Source organism: Onychostoma macrolepis, chromosome 02 (assembly GCF_012432095.1).
Source record: "Onychostoma macrolepis isolate SWU-2019 chromosome 02, ASM1243209v1, whole genome shotgun sequence".
NCBI lineage: Eukaryota > Metazoa > Chordata > Actinopteri > Cypriniformes > Cyprinidae > Onychostoma > Onychostoma macrolepis.
The window spans coordinates 10,494,420-10,509,465 of NC_081156.1; the positions used below are offsets into that span (position 1 = coordinate 10,494,420).

Below are 15,046 nucleotides of genomic sequence, written 5' to 3' on the forward strand. Positions count from 1 at the left end.
CACACACACACACACACACACACACACACACACAAACACACACTTACAGACACACACACCAGCCTTCCCTTGTGAAAAAGTAATACACTTTAGCATACTTTTAAAAAAGAGTTCTTATTATGGAAATAATACACTTTTAGATATACAGTCAAACCAAAATTTATTCAGACACCTTCAACATTTCTCATTTTATCACAGTTTGTTTGCTTTAGTTTAGAAAATGGTAATAAAATATGACAAGAACTCAGAGTTAAACTGTGTCAGAACTAATTGATCTTGATAATGTCAGATAACTTTAATAGAAAGGTATGAATTTTAAATGCTTCATTTTGTTCAGTCTGTGTGTAAAATCACATTAACAATTAAAGAAAAAACACTTAAACAAAACATACTCAGGTCAAAGTGTCTGAATTATTTTTGTTTCCAATTTTTCATCAGTTTTCCTGGTAGTCCACTGTATGAAGAATTTTTGGGTATAATATGTCACAGTTTACTTTATTTTGCTATCCTCACTTACATAAATGAGCTATAGTGTCCTGCACCCGCTAGTAAAAAATATCAAAAATTATATCTGGTGTCTGAATAATTTCTGGTTTGACTGTATATATAGTTTAGTTTATATTAAATGCAGTTTCTTGAACTTTGTTGACCCACTTAAGCAGGACTTATGTACATCTTTATATGTATTTTCAGAATTACTTTTATTGTCTATGAAATATGGCTAAAGTACTGCTGAATGTACTGACAAGCATTTATTGTACACTAAAATATACTTTAATATAATTTCTACTTAAACTTGTGTCATTTTTAAATAATTTTAATAATAATGAATTTGCAGTTTAGTTCATTTAAAATGTATTAACTTTAAATGTAATATCAAATAAAACTACAGTTTAAAAACTACTTCTATATTATTTGTAGTGCTGTCAAACGATTAATCACGATTAATCACATCCAAGATAAAAGTTTTTGTTTGCATAATATGTGTGTATACTGTGTATATTTATTATGTGTGTGTATATATATATATATATATATATACACACACATACATGTATTTATTTAAGAAAATATGTTATGTTTATACAAACCCGAATCCAAAAAAGACACTGTACAAATTGTGAATAAAAAAGGAATGCAATAATTTATAAATCTCATAAACTTATATTTTATTCACAATAGAATATAGATAACATATCAAATATTGAAAGTGAGACATTTTGAAATGTCATGCCAAATATTGGCTCATTTTGATTTCATGAGAGCTACACATTCCAAAAAGTTGGGACAGGTAGCAATAAGAGGCGGAAAAGTTAAATGTACATATAAGGAACAGCTGGAGGACCAATTTGCAACTTATTAGGTCAATTGGCAACATGATTGGGTATAAAAGAGCCTCTCAGAGTGGCAGTGTCTCTCAGAAGTCAAGATGGGAAGAGGATCACCAATTCCCCAATGCTGCGGCAAAAATAGTGGAGCAATATCAGAAAGGAGTTTCTCAGAGAAAAATTGCAAAGAGTTTGAAGTTATCATCATCTACAGTGCATAATATCATCCAAAGATTCAGAGAATCTGGAACAATCTCTGTGCGTAAGGGTCAAGGCCGGAAAACCATACTGGATGCCCGTGATCTTCGGCCCTTAGACGGCACTGCATCACATACAGGAATGCTACTGTAATGGAAATCACAACATGGGCTCAGGAATACTTCCAGAAAACATTGTCGGTAAACACATTCCACCGTGCCATTCGCCGTTGCGGCTAAAACTCTATAGGTCAAAAAGAAGCCATATCTAAACATGATCCAGAAGCGCAGGCGTTTCTCTGGGCCAAGGCTCATTTAAAATGGACTGTGGCAAAGTGGAAAACTGTTCTGTGGTCAGACGAATCAAAATTTGAAGTTCTTTTGGAAAACTGGGACGCCATGTCATCCGGACTAAAGAGGACAAGGACAACCCAAGTTGTTATCAGCGCTCCGTTCAGAAGCCTGCATCTCTGATGGTATGGGGTTGCATGAGTGCGTGTGGCATGGGCAGCTTACACATCTGGAAAGGCACCATCAATGCTGAAAGGTATATCCAAGTTCTAGAACAACATATGCTCCCATCCAGACGTCGTCTCTTTCAGAGAAGACCTTGCATTTTCCAACATGACAATGCCAGACCACATACTGCATCAATTACAACATCATGGCTGCGTAGAAGAAGGATCCGGGGACTGAAATGGCCAGCTTGCAGTCCAGATCTTTCACCCATAGAAAACATTTGACGCATTATAAAGAGGAAGATGCGACAAAGAAGACCTAAGACGGCTGAGCAACTAGAAGCCTGTATTAGACAAGAATGGGACAACATTCCTATTCCTAAACTTGAGCAACTTGTCTCCTCAGTCCCCAGACGTTTGCAGACTGTTATAAAAAGAAGAGGGGATGCCACACAGCGGTAAACATGGCCTTGTCCCAACTTTTTTGAGATGTGTTGATGCCATGAAATTTAAAATCAACTTATTTTTCCCTTAAAATGATAAATTTTCTCAGTTTAAACATTTGATATGTCATCTATGTTGTATTGTGAATAAAATATTGAAATTTGAAACTTCCACATCATTGCATTCTGTTTTTATTCACAATTTGTACAGTGTCCAGACTTTTTTGGAATCGGGTTTGTATATTAAATATATTTATATATAAAAAAAATTATATGAATTTAAATTTATGCATGTAAATATTTTCAAATCATACTGTATTTGTGTGTATTTACATATACATAAGATATATACAGTACAAACATATTATGTAAACAAAAACTTTTATTTTGGATGCGATTAATCGTTTGACAGCACTAATTATTTGCACTAAAATGTACTTAAGTGTGTCAAGAAACAGACATGTACGTGTCTCTCTATAAGTCACTTAAATGGCATATATTGTATTTATGTGCGATTACAGTTTTGAAGTACACTACAAGTGCACATTCAGTGTGGTTAAGTGCTCTTGTTTGTCAGTAGTGTAGTGCTGATGGAGCTGTAAGCATCAGCTGTGATGTTATAGATGCCATTGTTCATGTGTGTGTGTGTGTGTGTGTGTGTCAGGAGTGGATCTGTCCAGTGAGCTGGTGCGGCACTTTCTGATCGAGTGCTCGGCGCGGGGCGTCCGGCTCAAGGGATGCCCAAACGAACCCTACTTTGGTAAGTTCATCAGACCTGTGACTGATTCATGCTGCTGTGTGACTCACTCACTCACACTGATGTGTGTGTGTGTGTGTGTGTTGCAGGCAGTCTGAGCGCTCTGGTCTGTCAGCACTCCATCACTCCTCTGGCTCTTCCCTGTAAACTCATCATTCCTGACAGAGGTATTCATCTCTTACTGTTCACTACAACCATCAAAATCACTTCTGTTCATTCAGAATAAATAAATAAAATAAAATATTAACTAAAAATACTAAAATGACTAAAACTGAAATAAAGTATAAATTTAACTAACGAGATATTGTTTAAAAAAATGGGGAAAAAATCATCAAAATTTTAAAATGACAAAAAAACGCAATTTAAATTAAATACTATAATAGTATATAAATAATACTAAAATAATCATCATGTGACACTGAAGACAGGAGTAATGATGCTGAAAATTCAGGTTTGAACACAGCAATCAATTACATTCTATGTGAATTACAGATATTCACATAGAAAACATATATTTTAAACTGTAATAATATTTCAAAATATTACTGTATTTGTGATCAAACGAATGCAGTCTTGGTGAGCAGAAGTGACTTCTTTCAGACGTTTGACCAGTAGTGTATAAGCACTTAAATAAACTCACATCACTGTTAAATTCTGATGAGTTGATTCTGTTGACATTATGACCCTCTCATGAGCACATGATTATAATATGACATGGCTGTTGTTTCTCCTCAGATCCTCTAGAGGACGCTGTCAGCACATCCTCGCAGTCCATCACCAACTCTGCGGCTGAGCTCCTCAAACAAGGAGCAGGTGCGTCCAGCGATGATAACGGAGCCGTAATCTCTCACGCTTGACCTCACGCTCTCATAATCTCGTGTTTTCCAGCCTGTAACGTGTGGTTCCTGGGCTCGGTGGAGATGGAGTCTCTGACGGGGAATCAGGCGGTGCAGAAGGCCACCACTGAGATCCTGAGAGCCGACTCGCTCCCGTCCTCCACCGTAGTGCACTTCAAAGTGTCCTCGCAGGGAATCACGCTCACCGACAACCAGAGAAAGTAAGGCAGCCCTCAAACACTCATGTGATCAGTGTGCGGGATCACAGGGAACTCAAGCCATTAAAGAGCAGGACATATGCTTTTTTAAAGTGTCCTAATATTGTGCTGGAGTCCCCTACAACAGGTTTAAATGCATCTAAGGTCAGGAAACATTGTAATTTTCTCAGAATATACATTTAATATTAGAGTCATTTGTCAATGATTTCGAAACGATTCGTTCGAAGCAGTTCTGAGCTTGAAGTCTGTAAACCCCTCCCTTCCATAAGCATACTCTGCTCTGATTGGTCAGCTGGCCAAGTCTGTTGTGATTGGTACAGAGAGGAGTACTTGAGCAAGTTAGCGAGCGCTGCCTTTACATAAAACAATAATATAGTGCCTCAATCTGTTCTTCAAATACTTACATAAAAGCATTTGGTAACACTTTATTTTGATGGTCCCTTTTGAACATTCTGTTGACACTAAGTAATGTTGCAACTATATGTCAACAAACTCTCATAAGAGTATTAGTAAACTGTCTTCTTCATATCTACTAACTCCTTATTGTGTTGGTCTCCCAACAGATATTCTACTGACTATAAGTAACTTTGCAAGAACGTGTCAACTTAATCTAACCCTAACCCTACCAGTCAACTAATACACTACTAACACTATAATGAGAGTCAGTAGAAATGTAGGTGCAACATTACTTATAGTCAATAGAATGTGTTTAAGGGACCATCAAAATAAAGTGAAACCACAACTTTAAATTGTACTCAAGTATTAAAAAAGTAGCAGTAACTCTGCTGTTTGTTCATGTTTAAGCTGATGAAACTCGTGTAACACACGCTGTCTCTCACAGACTGTTCTTCCGGAGACACTACGCTGTAAACACCGTCATCTTCTGTGCTCTGGACCCTCAGGACAGGAAGTGAGTCCAGTCTGCTCCATCACCGGCTTCATATCATTCACACTCAGCTCGTGTTTCTGTGAGTCTCATATTTCTTTTTCATTGTTTCTCTGTTCATTCACAGATGGAAACGAGATGGCTGCTCCTCGGCGAAGTGAGTACACTTGTTTTCATGTGATTTTATTAACCTGGCTAATCAGAGGAAGAGTCAACTCCGGTGCTGCTTTTTTACTTCAATGAAATAAATGTATTATATTTTAGTTTGATAATGGTTTTTATTTAATATTTTATGATAGTAAATTATATTTATGGAATAGTTATAATCTGCGCATTGCCTGAAAATTAAATTTCCATCTTTAACTGTGGAGCACAGACTTAAAGGGATAGTTCACCCAAAAATGGAAATTCTGTCATTAATTACTCGCACTCATGTCGTTCCAAACCCGTAAGACCTTCGTTCATCTTCAGAACACAGATTAAGATATTTCTGATGTAATCCGAGAGCTCTCTGACCCTCCACAGACAGCAATGATAGTACCACGATCAACACAGAAACGTAGTAAAGACATCATTAAAATAATCCATGTGGCATCAGTCACGGTTCAGTCAGTACGGGTTTGGAACGACATGAGGTTGAGTAATTAATGACAGAATTTACATTTTTGGGTGAACTATCCCTTTAAGTTGAGAAGACACTTGGCAAATTATAGCAGCATTTTGGATTAAAAAAGTTATTTAAGTTTATTTTTATGAAAAATGCACAAAAATACTATTTTCAAATTTTATGTTATATCAAAACATGTTTTACTCTGTGAGAAAATCAAAGCCATAAAATACATTGTGTTCCAAATTTGAGGTTGATATCAGAAAAAAAAAGAGCTGTCAGTCAGATTTAATTTGGGCGCAGTACCATAAATTCACTCCCATTCGTTTCCAATACAGTCATTTTGAACCAGTGTAACCTTTTTTTTTTTTTTTTCAACACCATTTAATCTTTTCGAATCATGCTCATGATTTTTTTGCATTTACACAGCAAGTGCCAAAACATTTACTTTGCTTTGTACCATTCTGATTAAGTAAACAAATGAAAATAAAAAAGTTGGTTCTTTTGGTCAGAAGTGACTGAAATGAAGCGCAGCAGAGGGTTAAAGCAGACGTCTCTAGCCTTTGCTAAACTACTTCCTCCCGCGGCAGGATCTTCGGGTTTGTGGCGAGGAAAGCGGGCATTGGTTTGGAGAACGTGTGTCATGTGTTCGCGGAGCACGACCCCGAGCAGCCCGCCAGCGCCATCGTCAACTTCGTCTCCAAAGTCATGATCGGCTCTCAGAGGATGTGATGAACGAGGGGTCTCTGAAAACCAGCATGTACAGTGTGTGTATATTTGTGTATTGAACGTGTAAGTATGGTTTACACAGACTCAAAAAGAATTACTCTCATTGGAAATAAATCTCAACATACATGTTTATGGACAGTAATGCTTTTTTAAATTATTTCTAGTATCTTATGTGTAATGTATCTCACTACTGATGACATAAAACCAAAAACGTCTTTATAATTTATGTCATTGCATTTTAGATATCTATATATTTAGTATTTTTTATTTTTTTTACTTGCAAATTTCTATTACATATGCCAAGTCGTTTTCTGCAGAAAAAAATTATACTTCATATATATATATATATATATATATATAAGGTCATGCATGTGAAATAGTTTGAGATGTCAGAATGAGTATTTCTCTGACTGCTCCGAGGCTTCTGTGTATCTGCTCTTCTTCATGTCATGATGCTGTTTATATAAAGTGATGACGGTAGGAGACGCTGTCATAGAGTCAGTCGTGTGTTGTACAGGAGGATCTGTGTAAGAGTGTTCAGAGAGTCAGGCTTGAGTGTTGTTCTGTGGACTCATAATACAGGGAGCACAGATGTACTGACCTTCACACAGATAACTGTTGAGGGCTCTGGTTATTTATACTTGATGTTGTTAAAGTCACTGGTGATTTTCAGAAACTGAAATGAACCACACACACAGTCTCTGAATATCTGAAATATCATGTTTTAGTTTGCAGTACTTCATCTGCTTCCAGCGGCAGAATCTGAGAAATAAAGAGTACAGACCGAAATGATTAAGATGTGTTTTCTCGATTCATTTTAAGGCTGCAGATTTGATGAACATTTGTGTTATCTGGGACATCCGTCTGTCATGTAATGCTGCCGGTCATATATACACGTCATAATGTTTTCTTGTACAGGTCAAAAGTCTTTAAATCAAAGGGTTTGTTCACCCAACAATCATTCACTCTCCTCGTGTTGTTCAGACCGTGTGACTGGTCTCAGAACAGGTTTCTGCTGCTCCAGAGTCCAGTATCTGTGTGCTTTACTCCAGTCCATCATTCACTGGTGATGTGAGGCTTCATGAGGATGCTCGGCCATGGAAACCCATTCATGAAGCTCCGCTGCGCAGTTTTTGTGCTGATATTAATGCTGGTGGAAGTCTGGAATCAGCAGAGCGTTGGTGACTTTTACTCTCCGTGATCCTCAGCCCTGTGATTTTACATGATCTTCAGCTTCATGGCTGAGATGCTTCCACGTCTCAACAACACCACTCACAGCTGAGCATGGGTTATCTAGAAGAGATGAAACTTCACAAACTGACTGATTGCGTTATCACTGTTTTTTCATCAGTGTTTGTAAATGCAGACTGCACGGCTAGTGCTTGGTTTTACACACCTGTGGCGATGGGTCTGATTGAAATGCCTGAATTCAGTATAAAGAGGTGTTCCCAATGCTTATGTATTCGGGTGTATTTTCCAAAAGCATTGTTAGCTAACTATGGTCACGAGTTTCATTGTTGCGAACACAGATCAGCGATTTGACAATTCCTGAAAACACAGTTCCATAAAACATTCGGACACTTGCAGCTAACGGTCAGCGAGAAGCTCTTTCACACACTGAACCGTTTTTTTGAGACTGTGTGTCTATTTGAAGCTCTTTCCACACTGAAAGCGGTCTGTTCAATCTGTGAGCAATTAAACCAATCGTCTCCAGGGATGAACTGTTTCTCCGCTTCATTCAGCTCCTGTTTTCACTTCCAGCAGGTCTGAAATCAACATGCAAGTCACACTAAGAGCAATAAAGTTTAAAAATCCAAAGAAAGTGACCCTTTTGCAAAAGATTCTCATTAAATATCCCAGGCTTACATTTTTGTCAATATATTTTCTGAAGAAAGATAAACCTGTATAGTGATGAAAGCCAAAATATTAAATGCCACAGATGTGTATTTACGGAGTAATCCACTGTATTGTAAAGGATGGTCAGAATGACAATTTTCACCTGAGATTCAGAGCCCAATTACAGGAGGGTAAAACTGACTTTAGATATGTCTTTGACCTGGACTTATTCCTCCTTAGTTGATTATGCTTCACAGTGTATCTGAGGGGTTTCTTCACCTGTACAATGGTGGGAATATTTCCTGATGGATTTGTTAGGCTGCAGAATTGTAATGCCTTTGTGAATTTGAACTGTTGGAGTAAAGAGTAAAAAGTTAGAAAGATATTCTTAGTATTTATGCAGCTGATATATAAATCTACAGTGTGGACCAGAGTTTACCCATTAATGCCACAACACCACAATTAAATATGCAGTTATCAGCAAAGCAGTCCTCATCCCCATGTTTCAGTCTGAAGACCATCTTCTCCTGTGGAGGGACTGCACTGCGCCCCCTGCTGGACTGGAGGACGAGCGGTCACTGATCTAATAAAGAGCTGCACTAATCACCGGATCATTTATATCAGTGTTTGAGCCACAGGCAGAATCATTAAAGCACTTCTGCTTCTGGAAAAACTAGCTGTCACACTTCACTACAGTTTATATTCATTAGGAGGGCTTTACTTTTAAAAGTCTTTAATAGATGAACACTGGCAACAAATAAAATGACTCATATTTCCACTATTTACCAGAAATGTTGCTGGCATGTCCTCATAAGACACAGCTAATTAATCCTAACGCTGTAGTGAGGTTTCCTCAACATACCTGTGTGTGAGAGCCGAGACGATTCTCACAGCAGCAGCGAAATACTGCTCAACTCTGCGATGTTTATGATGTAGATGTTAACTCGACTTCATAAAGACGTTTATCAGATCTTTGTACACAGATGCTTTCCAGATGAAGCGCTCTTTTGAAGACATCTTGGAGACGTACATGCCCAGCCCGCATATGACCGACCTTCAGCCTTGACAAAAACCCTCAGTTCTTGTTTCAGCGTTGAAACAGCGTTGATACAACGTTTAATACTGAACGACTGACAACGTTAACAGAAACACTTATAAATCAACATTGAAATTTGAACAAGATCTGTATGTTGAATCAACGCCGTGTCTTCTCCATATCTTCAACAACACCCCACAGAACAATTATTACAATCAACAATAATCATAATAATAATAAGTATAAAATAGTTTTTAAAAAATAATTGTGAATGCATGCTATCTGGGAAGAACATGCACTAATAAACTATAAGGATTTTTAGGGAAGAAAGAAAATAAAGTATTTTCTACTTGAAATAATTTTAGACATTAAAGTGTTATCAAACCAACGGTAAGGAAATGTGCTATTAAAGGTGTACTAGGTAATCATTTGGCAGCTGTTAACTGTTTAAGAGAATATAAAGAGATCATATGTGACCCTGCAGCACAGAAGCAGTCATAAGCAGCAGCTATATTTGTAGCAATAGCCAACAATACACTGTATGGGTCAGAATTATACATTTTCCTTTTATGCCAAAAATCATTAGGATATTAAGTAAAGATCATGTTCCATGAAGATATTTTGTACATTTCCTACTGTAAATATATCAAAACTAAATGTTTGATTAGTAATATGCATTGCTAAGAACTTCATTTGAACAACTTTAAAGGTGATTTTCTCAATATTTAGATTTTTTGCTCCCTCAGATTCCAGATTTACAAATAGTTGTATCTCAGACAAATATTGTCCGATCCTAACAATCCTGATGCATTACTCCCAATTTCACAAAACTTGACCGTTATGACTGGTTTGTGGTCCAGGGTCACATATGTTTACTAGGTGGCGGTGTGCAGCTTTACGACGGTCTGAAACCCGCCAAACTACAGGAAGCAGAAGAAGGCGGCGTCACCGCAGCTTCCGGCGTCACTATGGCGGCTCACGCGAGTGAACTGGAGATAGCCAAGAAGAACTTGACCGATGCGATAGGAGACAATATCAAACAGTGAGTGTTTCTCCTGGACACCGACAGACACGGAGCCGATGCTGTACACAACACAGCTTTCCACACAGCACTCATACTCGCTTTCTGACATTAATCGAGCCCCAAAGTACAGACTTCTTGTTGTGTAGATATCAGCACTTCTGCGACTATTCTTGATTTGTGTAACGTTAGTTCTTACAGCTGCATGATGTTGTCTGTGTGCCCCGTTACTTCTGAACTACTGGAACTTTCTAAATTTGCAAAAAAAAAACTTTTACGACATTTCAATGTAATGTTTGGAAATCTCACGTTGAGTGTTGAACATTTAATTAGTAAAATATCATTTTGCTGCTGGTCGTTGTTTTGCTGGTTGGTAATATATTAACACAAACATATGTGACTCTGGACCACAAAACCTGTCTTAAGTGTATGGTTTGTTGGACAATATTTGTCTGAGATACAACTATTTGTAAATCTGGAATCTGAGGGTGCAAAAAAATCAAAATATTGTGAAAATCACCTTTAAAGTTGTTCAAATGAAGTTCTTAGTAATGCATATTACTAATCAAAAATTAAGTTTTTATATATTTACGGTAGGAATCTTCATGGAACATGATCTTTACTTAATATGCTAATGATTTTTGGCATAAAAGTAAAATGTATAATTTTGAGCCATACAGTGTATCGTTGGCTATTGCTACAGATACAGCTGTGCTGCTTATGACTGCTTCTGTGCTGCAGGGTCACAGGTCGTTTATGCTCGTCCTCGTTTCTCTGATGTGATCCTCGTCTGTGGTCGTGTAGAGACTGATGAATGTAATGACGCCAGCTTGTGTTTGTGGTCTTGTTCTCAGTTACTGGGCCAATCTCAAACTCTGGTTCAAGCAGAAGATCAGCAAGGAGGAGTTCGACCTGGAGGCGCGGCGTCTGCTGGCGCAGGAGAACGGTAACCTCGTCCCTCAGTAGTGTGCTGTCCGTCATGCTGACCGCACAGGTGACAGGCTTTCATTGAGTGCTCCTGTGTTTTCCTCCACAGTCCATGTTCACAATGACTTTCTGCTGGCCATCCTCACCCGCTGCCAGATCATCGTGTCCACGTCAGGTCCGAAACACCTCCGAGACACGCTTTATAGATGCTGGTCTGTGCTGTTGTTGATGCTGACGTGTGTGTGTGTGTGTGTGTGGACAGAGGGCACCAGCTCGCTGCAGTGGACCGGCGGATCCGCATCCAAACCAGGCAAACCCAGCCGAGGCAAAAAGAAGTTTCCCTCCGTTCGGCAGAAATTCGATGTTAGTTCTGGCTGCTCGCCCACATCATGATTATATTCACCAAATCAGGGTTTCTGCTGGTTAACTTATGCTTACAAGAACGAATATCTGTCGGGGGGGATGAAAACTTGTTTTCCCTTTTGCGTTAAGTTGATTTTTCTGAGTCCATCGGCAGATATTTGTTCTCGTTTTAATTATGAACTCACTTCGTTTTGATCAGTTTCTCGTGAGCAAGACTTCTTGTCTTCTGTCATTTTGCTCATCCTGTGAATGTCTTGATTTATGAATCTGTAGTGATTTGAACTGGAACACAAGACAACAGTAGTGTGATCAGAAGTGCACTGACTGATATTTCTGTATTCTAGTGGTTTGTATCAGTGATTCAAAACAAGCCTGTTTTGTAAACTGAATTTAAAAGTAATGTAGATGTGTTTGAAGTTATATATTTCAAGTTTGAAGTGTTGCTAATACAACACATTCATGTTTAGAGATCACGTTGAGTGCAATTACATTCATTCCTTACGTTTTCTTGGTTTTATAAAGTCTTAAATTTGCTGTCATAAAACCTGCAGAAACCCTGCAAATACACATCTCACTCAAAAGAAATTACATTTTGCATAAAGTAATTGAACTCTGCATATTACTAATCAAAAATGAAGTTTTGATATACAAATATACCTGTGCTACTTATGACTGCTTGTGTGCTGCAGGGTCACATTTATGAAATAATGTTATTATATTTGTTCCTGCTGGTTGATGTGTGTGTTGCAGCACCGCTTCCAGCCGCAGAACCCCCTGCAGGCGGCGCAGGCCTTCAGTCCTCGAGAAGCGGCGCTGGAGGACGACGAGCTGAGACTGAGCGCTCAGACGCTGCTGCTGCCCAGCCGAGGACAGATGGAGGCGCGCATGATGGTCACCGCCTTCGAGATGGGCCTGGACAACGTGAGCGAGGACGCCGTCAGCACCGTGTTCTGCGCGCTGGAGGTGTGTGTGTGTGTGTGTGTGTGTTAGCGCTGTCAAATTGGCTGAAAAACTAAATTCGAATTTTGTACTAAAATATTATCAATATTCAAATTATATTTGAATTGAAAAGGCATAATTTCAGTTAGGGGGGGGCTTTTGGTTTCTCTCCTGAGGCCACAAGAGGGTGCAGAGCAAATTATTACTAATGACCATTTCTTCAAAGCAATAAAATAACACGACTATCTTTGAAAAAAGTTCATAATGTTTAAAATAATGTATATAAACTATATATAATTAATTACGTTGCTTAAACAATTAGAAACAAAACAGCATCTTGTATGCATAGTTTAATACAAAGGTCCAAAAACCAATCACAAAGAGTACGACTCGTATGCTTTATTTAATCTTATCTACTTTCCTGATTTATAAATATTAATATCATAAATATTAGCACTCTACATTATGAAACCTGGTGAAACTCAAAAGCAAAAACGATGGCATTCCTTATATTAATTCATAAATTATATTCACGTATTTCTATTAAAAAATAAATAAAAAGCCTTTGTATTGTGGCACAGATGTTCGTAAGTGCATTTATTCAGTCTTGGACATCACAGCTGAGATCATGTCTGGATTTATTACAGTTCGTCATGAGGAGGAGGTTTGATGACAGATCTGTGCAGCAAACTGTGCAAAAGACTGAATATCTCTACAGAGATCACTTCAACTTGCTATATAATAATAATAATAATCGCTTTATCTTGATCAGCGTAATCGAGTGTAGCTGCGAGTGAGGATGAATGTCCAGCTGTGCTCCACCTGCTGTATTCTCTGCTCCTCAGGTGCATCTGAAGGAGATCCTCACAGCTCTGGTGTCGCGGAGGAAAGCCTACCGTCTGCGGGACGGTCACTTCCAGTATGCGTTCGGCAGTGACGTGACGCCGCGGCCGTACCTGAAGAACAGTCTGCCGGTGTACCACAGCGTCACTCAGTGGCACGTCTCCGCTCTGTGTTTAGTTTAGTGTGTCGCAGCACTCATGAACTGCTCTGCTAATGAACGAGAGATCTGAGGACTGACGGTGTGTGTTTGTGGTGTGTGTTGCAGTCCTCCTGCGAGCGCGTCTCTCCCCGCCGGACCTCCTCCTCAGGTTCTGCCGGACGATGCGGAGCAGCAAGCTGCGCTCCTGCTGGCGTGTTCGGCTGACCGTCTCCCTCCACCGCTGCGGCCGGTCAGCGTCTTCGACCTGCTGGAGGCGCTGCAGGTGCTCCGCCCAGCACACACTCACTAGCTGCGTCTCCATACAAAAGATGAGCATTTCACTCATGCACAGAACTCAGATATCAGATAATACATCTGTGGTGTGACGGAAAAATGTAAAAAAAAGAAAAAACCTCTAACATTGAAGATAAACCTCTCTCATGATATTTGTAACTCTAGGAATGAAGATGTATTTTCTCATGTTATTTGTATGTGTTTTCTCTGTCACACCATAGGACACAGTCTGATTTTTATTTGTCAACTACCCGTCTATATCGATTTATTCCTTTTTATTTCTGTTTTAGAAAGTTCAACTAAACGAAAATAAGTTTCCTGAAATAAAATGCATTTAAGGTGTTTTTTTTAATATATTTATTTTAAAGTAAAGTGTTTTTTTAATTGGTTTTATTTAACTATAAAAGCCCTGGCTTCGGTCAGGTCACAGTCGCAGCGAGCCGGTCGGTTTGTGGTCAGCGGTGCTGGTCCTGTGGTGTAGTTATCAGAGCTGTGTCTGTGGCAGGTCCAGCGGCGGGTGATGCCGTCTCACAGCATGTACGCTCTGAACATGGAGAGGATCCTGGCCCGGCTCTGGCACCCGAGCCACGAGGAGCTGGAGCAGGACCACATCCACCGCCAGCATCTGGCCAGCAAAGAGGGGCTGCTGGTCAGCTGAGAGATGAAGACCGGACACACCATCATCATCATCACACACGTGCTGCGCATCAGCCAGACTAACACACACTCAGATGCTTCTGGGCATTACTTTCTTTACAAATGCCGTAAATATGATTTTGTAAATATTTGTGTATTGTATTCATGTCTAGTTTTTGTAAGTAAGTATTATAAATATAAATCTGAAACACCGTGTACATGTCGGTGTTTTTACATCCATGGTCTGTTCTCTTTAATTACTTAATTGATTCATCGCGTAGACTTCAGAGGCAAAGTAAAAAGAAATTAAATATGACTCAAATTTCTTATATCATCAGTTTCAGCTGTTTAAAAGGTGTATTCATTAACAGGCTTTCAGGGATAACACTGAGACTAATTAGATCTCATCTACAGGCCGTACACACTCTTCTGGACGCATGAGAGCCGTAGAGGTCAGCATCTGAGCTACAGGCATTATCCTCCGGGACGAGACTTAACAGATCACTCGTGTTCCTTTAATAATCACTGTTCTTAGAGGATCAGCAACAAGCAC

The 15,046-nt window shown here is 39.0% G+C and overlaps 2 protein-coding genes and 1 long non-coding RNA gene across 6 annotated transcripts in view; 2 read left to right on the forward strand and 1 right to left on the reverse strand.

Moving 5' to 3' along the window:
* Positions 1 to 7,251, forward strand: part of LOC131551973 (tensin-3-like) — a 40,589-nt gene extending 33,338 nt beyond the window's left edge. For both annotated transcript variants that reach the window (XM_058795249.1, XM_058795260.1), the window contains exons 21-27: positions 3,091 to 3,186; positions 3,273 to 3,350; positions 3,919 to 3,996; positions 4,072 to 4,240; positions 5,079 to 5,147; positions 5,251 to 5,280; positions 6,321 to 7,251. In XM_058795249.1, the coding sequence (XP_058651232.1) occupies positions 3,091 to 3,186; positions 3,273 to 3,350; positions 3,919 to 3,996; positions 4,072 to 4,240; positions 5,079 to 5,147; positions 5,251 to 5,280; positions 6,321 to 6,462 (662 nt within the window). In that variant the 3' untranslated portion in view covers positions 6,463 to 7,251. The remainder of the gene's footprint in view (positions 1 to 3,090; positions 3,187 to 3,272; positions 3,351 to 3,918; positions 3,997 to 4,071; positions 4,241 to 5,078; positions 5,148 to 5,250; positions 5,281 to 6,320) is intronic.
* Positions 7,252 to 7,389: 138 nt separating this feature from the next.
* On the reverse strand, positions 7,390 to 9,068 carry LOC131552104 (uncharacterized). The gene is made up of 4 exons (XR_009273893.1): positions 8,735 to 9,068; positions 8,459 to 8,646; positions 8,326 to 8,360; positions 7,390 to 8,225 (listed from the first exon to the last, which is right to left on the reverse strand). It is a non-coding gene; the product is annotated as an uncharacterized LOC131552104 (long non-coding RNA).
* A 1,146-nt stretch (positions 9,069 to 10,214) lies between these two features.
* Positions 10,215 to 15,044, forward strand: tada1 (transcriptional adaptor 1). 3 transcript variants are annotated; one of them, XR_009273880.1, is made up of 9 exons: positions 10,215 to 10,373; positions 11,207 to 11,298; positions 11,389 to 11,454; positions 11,542 to 11,642; positions 12,393 to 12,605; positions 13,427 to 13,578; positions 13,690 to 13,846; positions 14,363 to 14,621; positions 14,908 to 15,044. XR_009273880.1 is itself a non-coding variant. In XM_058795469.1 (8 exons), the coding sequence occupies exons 1-8, from the start codon at positions 10,300 to 10,302 to the stop codon at positions 14,513 to 14,515; spliced, it is 1,008 nt and encodes a 335-aa protein (XP_058651452.1). In that variant the 5' UTR covers positions 10,215 to 10,299; the 3' UTR covers positions 14,516 to 14,709. The 3 variants fall into 3 exon arrangements, 2 of the variants coding, with proteins under 2 accessions (XP_058651452.1, XP_058651466.1); XM_058795469.1 differs by lacking the exon at positions 14,908 to 15,044 and having other exon boundaries at positions 14,363 to 14,709; XM_058795483.1 differs by lacking the exons at positions 10,215 to 10,373; positions 14,908 to 15,044 and adding an exon at positions 10,384 to 10,479 and having other exon boundaries at positions 14,363 to 14,709.
* The last annotated feature ends 2 nt before the right edge of the window (positions 15,045 to 15,046 follow it).

Excerpts from the sequence above, each read along its gene's own strand:
- tada1 (XM_058795469.1), top strand. The coding sequence starts at position 10,300 with ATGGCGGCTCACGCGAGTGAACTGGAGATAGCCAAGAAGAACTTGACC. Across the intron at positions 10,374-11,206 it reads ATAGGAGACAATATCAAACA|TTACTGGGCCAATCTCAAAC; the intron begins GTGAGTGTTTCT and ends TCTTGTTCTCAG. Across the intron at positions 11,643-12,392 it reads CCGTTCGGCAGAAATTCGAT|CACCGCTTCCAGCCGCAGAA; the intron begins GTTAGTTCTGGC and ends TGTGTGTTGCAG.